The 8,617-nt window shown below is 42.0% G+C and overlaps 2 protein-coding genes across 7 annotated transcripts in view; one reads left to right on the forward strand and one right to left on the reverse strand.

Annotated features, from left to right (window-relative positions):
- Window positions 1-8,617, forward strand: part of TRIL (TLR4 interactor with leucine rich repeats) — a 153,088-nt gene that overhangs the window by 116,779 nt on the left and 27,692 nt on the right. For 3 of the 5 annotated variants that reach the window (XM_060156939.1, XM_060156936.1, XM_060156935.1), the window contains exon 3: window positions 3,177-4,031. The gene's annotated coding sequence lies outside the window, so the exon portion shown is untranslated. Of the gene's footprint in view, window positions 1-3,176; window positions 4,032-8,506; window positions 8,584-8,617 lie in introns of all 5 variants that reach the window. The other 2 variants (XM_060156938.1, XM_060156937.1) reach the window with 1 other exon arrangement.
- Window positions 1-8,617, reverse strand: part of CREB5 (cAMP responsive element binding protein 5) — a 409,537-nt gene that overhangs the window by 7,113 nt on the left and 393,807 nt on the right. For both annotated transcript variants that reach the window (XM_060156943.1, XM_060156944.1), the window contains 2 exons: window positions 7,748-8,071; window positions 3,129-3,356 (listed from right to left, as the gene is read on the reverse strand). In XM_060156943.1, the coding sequence (XP_060012926.1) occupies window positions 3,129-3,356; window positions 7,748-8,071 (552 nt within the window). The remainder of the gene's footprint in view (window positions 1-3,128; window positions 3,357-7,747; window positions 8,072-8,617) is intronic.

Below are 8,617 nucleotides of genomic sequence, written 5' to 3' on the forward strand. Positions count from 1 at the left end.
GCTCTGCAGCCTAACTAGATTTATGCTGGAAAACAACTCAAAGGTGGCAGCTGGCCATCCAGACCTTGGATATTCCTTTTGGAGGGAGTTTGTTTGTGTAGCACCTTCCATTTCTGTTTACTTAAAATTTGGCTCACTGGACCAGCCTCAAGAGAGACAACTTTTTCTTTTGACAAAGGTCCAGTGAGAGGGAAAGGGTCATTCAAAGGTAGCAGAATCTGCATATCCTCTCCAGCATCACACGGCATGATGCAGAGCACTCGGCATCACAGAAAACATGGAGCCCTTGTGGTTTCTGTCCCTGTGAAGCAAAGCAGTGGTTGGAAACACCAACAACGTAGTCTTTTCAGAGACCGTCCCTTCCTCAGGCACTGCTTTAACAACCAAAAATACTGGTGCCTGTTGAATGGCCCCAATAGGACTTTTTTTCTGGTTTTCAGGGGCTAGAATTCTAGTATCTCTTATCCTTCCATTTTGGTTCTAAAAATGTGAAAATTAATAGATTACGTTTGGGACTTCCCTGGTACTCCAGTGGTTAAGAATCTGCCTTCCAATGCAGTGGATGCAGGTTCGAGCCCTGGTTGGGGAACTAAGATCCCACATGCTGCAGGACAACTAAGCCCGGGCCGCAACTACTGAGCCCGAGTGCCACAATTAGAGAGAAGCCCGTGAGCTGCAACAAAAGATCCCATGAGCCACAACTAAGACCCAATGCAGCCAAAAATAAATAAATAAAATAAAAAGTCTCTCTTCTGGCAATAAGCATGTTTTAAAATATACTCTTTTAAAAAAGTAGATTAGGTTCGCATAAAGGATATACCTTATATGTTAAGTACCTTATATGTTAAGTGAAAGCTATAACATATGTTCATATGTCAAGTCATGAACACATCTGACGTCAAAGTAAACCAGTATCCTCACTTTTCCTGGCTCTCTGCTATGACCCCCTCCATGTCTTCAGGCTCTAGAATGATGGTCAATACCCTGGGGTCATTCTGCAAGGACTCATTTTAGTTAAAACTGATTTAAGAACTTGTCCGCATCTGATTACATGTCAGCTGACTACTCAAGGCTCCTTCATCTAGGTCAGTGGGTCTCACTCAGGGGTAATCTTGCCCCCCACGGGGGACGTTTGGTATTGTCTGAACGTTTTTCAGTTGTCACAACTTGGGGGTGGGGTAGAGGGTGCTACTGATACCTAGAGGGTAGAGGTCAAGGATACTGCTAAGTATCTACACTGCACTGGAGACAACAAAGAATTACTGAGCCCCAAGGTAATCGTGCTGAGATTGAGAAAACCTGCACCTGTTCATGATCCTCTTGCAGATCTCAGAACTGGTAGCAAATTCCAGGGCTTCTCACATTTCAGTCATTACAAAACCACTGCTGTGATATTTGCTAGGTCACATACACCAGAACTTTTATTTACTTAACATGTTTGTACAAATTAACTCATTTTTTAAAGATTTAGCCTGGTCCTTACCAAAAATATCTGTGAAACTGAAGGTTTGATGTTCTGATTACATTTTTCAGTGCACATAAAAATTAAAATATTATTAGTAATATTAAAAATGTGTACTCATGTCCACCTAAAAGCTTCTCACATACTACTAGGCCTGCCAGATTCTAGAATTATAGACTTTCAAGTTAGAGTGGTTTCGGCGGTGTTTGAGTCCAGCCAAACTCTGCGGCTTGATTCCCTTAAATCGCATCTTTGCCAAGTGGTCAGGCAGCTAGTTCTTGGACACTCCAGAGATGGGGAGCTCATTCATTTATTCAGCAGATACTGAGTACAGACACTCAGGAACTCTCCACGCTAGACCCGACATTAGAAAAGGGGGTAAGTGGTCGGGGGAGAGGGTAACAGAGTCTCCAACTTCACACAAGCTTCGTACAAGCCAGTGGGAGGATTTCTTATCTTACTTCCCCCATATCTGCTATATACGTTTCCCAGTTTCTTTCTCATGTCTATCGTTAAAAGAATGATAAACTTTGGGGGGGAGAGTGAACATCCATAAATGATGACAGTCAGTCCCTGTATAACCCAAACTTTCTTTGTATAATTTCAATTTGTACACTGGATGTCTCAAGACCATTTCCACTTAATGGAATTAAATATGCAAAGGGGGGTTTGGCACCCTAATTGCTCCTTTCTGAGGATGCGCAGAGGATGGGGGGTGAAGGTGACCTATGAACTACTGAGGAGCAGATTCTCCCTATTTTAGGCATTCTCTCCCCTCTTCCCTCCACTCTTTAGCCATTATCTCTGCTCCTGGAAGCACTGTATATAATCCAGCACTATAATCCACGATTTTTACTGCTATCCCTGCCTGCTTGTGACTTATATAATACTTGCTTTTTCTTCTGCTGGTGAACAGTGCACTTCTTTTTGTGTTAGAACAAATGTCCTGAACTGTGTCATGTGTATGGCATGAAGTCCGCTGGAGAAGCTCCAGGTGCTGGAGGTTCTCAAAAATTCCTAGAAGTGGCCTTGTTATAAAATGTCCCCCCACTGAGCCACCCATGGAAAGCAAAAATCATGCAAGATCCAAATCTTGTCAAGTTTAAAAATGAGATGGAAACATGCCTTTTCTTATGGAGCAAAATAATAAACACAAACCTCCCTTTTTTCCACTAAACAAAAATATAGATAATCTAGTGTAAAGTGAAGCAACCCCGTCACCCAGTGGACATAAAGAGCGGCCTTTCGGTTGCAGATTTATGATGTACAAACGGCTCTGTAGACATTAGTTCATTTATTCCTCCCAACAACTTTATGAGGTTATTATTCCCATTTTATAGGTGAGGAAACTGAGAGCCAGAGAGGTTAAACCCAGCAGGTGGGTACAGAACAAGAGTTTGAACCTCTGTCTGACCAAGCTTCTGCTCCCAGCCCTATAAATTAATTGGGCAGGGTTTCCCTCCTCAGAGCAGACCGATGTAAAACTGAATGGTTGTTTTGTTTTGTAGAGTGTCTCGGAACTAATAACCTTGAGGAATCAGCCTGCAGTTGCTCTGCGGGCTAAGGGGTGGTGTTAGTGCTTAGGTCAACAAGTGCCTGCCGGGGCAGGAAATGCCAATGTTACACAGGGCCTTTGAGTCCTGTGGAGAGAGACAGTGGCCTGCACCTGAAGCTGCATGTTTGTCTGGGTGAGTTCTTCTGCTTTCTTTTCCAGTGACATCACCCAGACCTTCCTCTTCTGTCTGCAGCGGGTGGCGGCTGCCCGGTTCCGTTCCAGAAATTTCCGCCGCCTCTCGTCAGGATCCTCATCCACCACCCTTCGCCGGCGCCCCCCTGTGGGCTGAGGCGGCTGTATCGTCTGGGTGGCCTGCATCTGTTGTGTCGCTGGTGAAACCTGCTGGGAAAGAGAGGGGGGAGGGGGTGATGGGGAGAGAGGAGGAACGGCTGGGTAAGGTGTTGAAATGCAAAACACAGGGAGTCGCTTGTTTTAGTTAGCACGTTACACTTGTTTTCTAAGAATGAAGTCAACAATGAGATCACGCTCATGAGAAGGAAAAGCATCACCCCCGCTATCTTCTGTGATATTTTGGCAAAAGATACAGGGATGATCTGCGAAAAGAGAGTCAAGTAGGTTTTTTCCCCCTGACTGGCATTTGGCTGAATCACGATAGAAGAAACTTTTTTTTCTCCTCAGATGTTAAAAATATTTTAAGGTGCCTTGTAAAATCTCAAAGTGCCAATGTATGGCACAGGTGAAAACAGAGGTCAGGGTGACTGTCACCCTACTGATGAGTCTTCTGTCATCTGCAGAAAACTCCTTCTGGGCAGGTTGTGAATGCCTTTCATACTAATGGTGTCAAAACCATGTTCCTAGAACACACCTCTGGGACAGCACTGCCATTGTGACTCCTATCAAAAGAACCCCCTGAAGCCTGGAAAGCAGCTGAAATCCTTTTGTCAGTCACAATTTCACAGTTCTTACTGCAAATGCCTAGCTGGACCTGCAAACTGCAAATGGACCTGTCTCCTCCTCAGAGCTTGACCAAGGCTGAAGGAGTTACAGGAGATGGTGAGTGGGTGAATTTCTAGGTGATGGGGAAGCGGGGCCTTCGAAAGTCCATCGTGATGCAGCACTGAGCCCTGTTAATACACCGTGTCTGTTGACAGGGAGGGGTGGTTGTATATACTTACATTATAAGGAAATCCTAGGAGTGGCAAAGCACTTTATTAAAAAGTTTTACTATGCTTATAGATTCCTTGTAAGGTCTGCATGGGGCTCAACAACATCTAAGGTTTTAGGGACTCCCACACATATGGCTTTATTTCCCTTCATACAGCAGACACTCAGCACCTAGTGAAATTTCTATGACTGATTGTTGATGAGTCTGGACACCTAATGCTTCCCTAATGCACTTCACTCCTTCCCTTTTCTTCATTCTCAATAAAGGGTGGTGGTGTTTTTTTTCTCCTCCCTCTCATTGCTCAGTCACTCAGGCTTATGGCTGTAATACCTATAAAGTTGTTTTACAAGAGGCATTTAACCTGCAGAAATAACAGGCAAAAAGTTTTAAAAATGAAACCCAGCCACCTTTTCTACCACATTCCAACCCTATGATTGAAATCAATCAGAACGACTGTAATTGCACTAATAATGGCTCCTGGTTGACATCAGCTGACTGATGATGATATATTTTAATCCTAAACTAACTCTATCAAACCCTCCATGACTAACTGAAAAAGAATCAGTCTCAGGACTGAGGTTAGATTGCATCTCAGTAATTTTGTTTAAAGCAAAGGCATTTTCTAAAACTGTTTATTGGCAATTCCTTTCCTCCGAATCACAGAGGAATAACAAAATAAATTGTCTAAGATCTTACTCACCAGAGCGGCTGATGAAGATGTATTCCTTGTTATTGGCAAACGTTTAGCACTAGTCATTTCAGGTGCAGTAACTTCTGAGCTAACCACCGCAAAGCAAAGCACTAGGAAAGAAGGCGCTAACCTGGCTATTTTTGCATTCTGTCGGGGTGGGGTGGGAGGGATAAATTGGGAGTATGGGATTAACAGGCAAAAAATGAATGAAATACATTCATTCATTTCTTTGTATGAATTAGTGATCTCTCACTGCCAGCCCTAGACAAGACTCTCAAGTAGGTAAAACCGGGTTTTAATCTCCGGTGCAGGGACCTCTCTTTCAATACTGTATTCTACCACGCTAACGTTAACAAGCCTTTACCCCCATGCTTCTCCTCTGCCTTTACCCAAAGGGGTAAGTTACATGGTGGTTTCAGGTGCAGTCCAGGTTCAGGGTCAAGGTGTGGTTTGGTTAAGAGAAATTCCTGGTGGCCAAGGAGTGGTACCAGGACTCTGAAGTCACATTCTTATATGCAAAAGAATCGCAAGAAGCCAGGAGAAATTGAAAATGCAACCCTAAGACCAGAATTTGTGCTTTAAACAAAATTATCAAAAACGATAATTATCGTTACCTATCATTATCTTTTTAAAATAGCATTCTGTAGGGGTGGGGTGGGAGGGATAAATTGGAAGTATGGGATTAACAGAGGCACACTACCATACATAAAATAGATAAACAAGAAGGATTTACTGTATAGCGCAGGGAACTATATTCATAGTTCTTGTAATAAACTATAATGGAAAAGAATAAAAAAGAATATACATATATATGCATAACCAAATCACTTTGCTGTACACCTGAAACTAACACAATATTATAAACAAACTATACTTCAGTAAAATAAATAGAATGGCATTATGTTGACACAGATGCTCTGAAAATTTTGATCAAAAATAATTAACTGTAATTTCAAAATGACAGAATTTATTCCAAGTCATCTTAGAATCTCAGAGTTGGATGACCTTAATAAACTTCTGTTGTTCTGACAATCATACAATTAGGCCACATGACAAGAATCTCAATATCAACCAAGTTAATACAGTTAACAGTGGCATTTTGAATACGGTCTAAATGATCTTGTTCAAATTTCAACAAGACCAACCTGGACTCTTTCTTTTTAGTAGCATAGGATAAAAAAGCAACTTTGTGCAGCCAATTATAAAGGCAATTAACTGATTGCATATAAAACTGGCCACTTACTGACTTGAGATGGAGGGCAATTGGCTAATTCGTAATTAGCTAATGAATGGCTTTTATATTTAATGAACTGTTAAGCTTGTCTGTGAAGTAACTCGCTCACAAATGCAACCAAAACTTGATGCTATCCATTTTTAAAAAATAGAAGTATACATGTGACTCTCTCTGCCTATCTTTGACCTTATTATAGTTTATAGTTGATCTATTATAGTTCTCTTTTTCCCTTCTAAATATATGTCCTACTATGGCACATGACTAAAAAGGTGCTTTGGATAGCATTTTATTGCTAAACTACTTGCTAAGCTTCTATCACATTATTCGGTTTGGAATTAATCATGGCTATCATGTATTGAAAACTGTGCCAAGGGCAAAACATTCTCTTATTTAATACTCCTGAGGGTCTATGAGCTTGGTCTATTATCACCCCATTTTACAGATGGGAAAACTGAGGCTTAGAGAGGTTCATCTACTGACCACAGTCATACAACAAGTAAGGTGGGAAAAGAATGAAAGTTTTCTCACTCCAAAGCCTACACTCTTATTTTCTATATAGAATACCTCTAAGAACTTTGCAAAAGTAAGCTTAGCTAATAAATAAGCTTATCTATTGAATGGAGAGTTGCTTATGGATAACACATTTTGTGGATGGCTGTCCAGGTTTGGTGTGTGTTGGAGGGGTTGATGCAAGTCTCTAAAAGCTGCCCGGTGAGAGGTACAGAGGCAGACAATGGAGGAGACAGTGAATAAGTGTGATTCCAAGCTTCTGACACCATTCTGACCCAGCTGGTTGGAACCTGGCAGTTTGAATGGGTGGAGGGAACTGACAAAGGTCATCCCACTTGAAGGTCCAAAATGTCTAGGACTAGCCATGCTCCTATACATGCCCTTCATCCACTTACTAAAACTCACTCGGGTACATGGACCCGCCGCTCTTCTTGGGCTGGGTGACGTAATGTCTGCCAGATCCCCCGACCCTCTTCCGGTTGTGTCTAAATGCTGGCTTTCTTTCTAGCCACTCCTGGTGACTTTCCACCACTGGGATTTGGCCTTCCCCTTGAACTGATCATCTACAGAGCCTGGCTCTCTGCCTTCTCCCTCCAACACATTTCTCACTGGGTGGAATGAGTCACCTTTCTTTACCATTTACACAACACCTTACACCCTAACATCCATTACCGGGCCTCTTTGTCTGCCTGAAATTGTTACCCTTTATATTTTTAACACTTACTGTTATTCAGAAGATTGCCCATTGTATTTAACTTCCATTTTGCAGGTGACAAAATTGAGTCTCTATGATGTTATAAAGTACTGCAGATAGAACCATGGTTAGAATTAACTTATTTTTCTCATCCTTTTTTCACATCTTTCTTTAAAGCTTAAATTCTTAGTCCTCCATTGGTGTTACTTTTTTAGGGTTAACATTATAACACACTGCAAAATAGATTTTGGAGAACTTGAAGCTTACGTTTGCCCCTAGAAACTAAACCTGATATTTACCTTATTAGTTATAGAAACTATGATCTGGTAGGGTCTTATGGGTAACCCAGAGCCCCCCCCCCCAGAGTGTCAGATAGAACACCTGGGCTCGTCAAACAAGGTTGCTGCCAATGAGCCCCATATTTGAGCTTGTACTGTTAACGAGAAGGGAGAAAGAGGTGATGAAAAAGGTGTACCTGTGCTTGGTTGCCGGAGTGCAGGGGTGGGTGTGGCGAGGTCTGGTGATGTGCCGGGTGTGCATGAAGGTGGGAGTGGGAGTGATGATGTGGGTGGTTCTGCTGGTGATGGGGCTGAGGATGAGGATGGTGTGCTGGGTGCTGGTGCTGGTGCGGGTAGGGGTGATGGGCTGGCAGTGTCTGGTGCTGATGTGGGTGTGAGTGCATGTGATGGTGTGGCGTCTGGTCCTGACGGGACCCCATCATTTCCATCATGTGTCCCATGGTGTTCATATTCCCATTTGACATGGCAGCAGGGTGGTGAGTCAACGCAGCCTTCAACCTCTGAAACAGAACAAAACAAGAGGGGACAGCTGAGGTCAGTCGTGTACACAATAGGGATTTTGAATCAAAATGACTCATATTTTCAATTTTATAATATTTTATGGTACTATTGTTAACATTTTTTTACTGGTAGCAGTATGACTTTTATATTAATTTCAAATTTTCATATATATTATGGTAGGTAGAAGAATCAATGTCAGCCATGAATGTTAATTAATTCAACTGTCATGGGAAATGAGCAGGATACCCTAGATATTCTGCTAAAAGGTATTTCCTACTATCCAGTTGTTAATCATATCCTACTGACAGCCAAATGCAAGTATAAACCCAATGGAACCATTCAATGTGATAATGCCACTGAACAAAGGGCCCATCCGATATGGCACTGTGTTTTATGATGAGTCATAAGAATAAAACATTTTTGCCTTTCAAAAGATTTCTCAGACCCAAAGAGGAAATCACTTCAAATTTTGGAATACAGGAACAGAACTAATGTTAAGTCTTCAAATTAGGTAAGAAATCCATAACTTCTTGAGTCAATATGTA

This window comes from Lagenorhynchus albirostris, chromosome 8, assembly GCF_949774975.1.
Source record: "Lagenorhynchus albirostris chromosome 8, mLagAlb1.1, whole genome shotgun sequence".
Classification (NCBI taxonomy): domain Eukaryota; kingdom Metazoa; phylum Chordata; class Mammalia; order Artiodactyla; family Delphinidae; genus Lagenorhynchus; species Lagenorhynchus albirostris.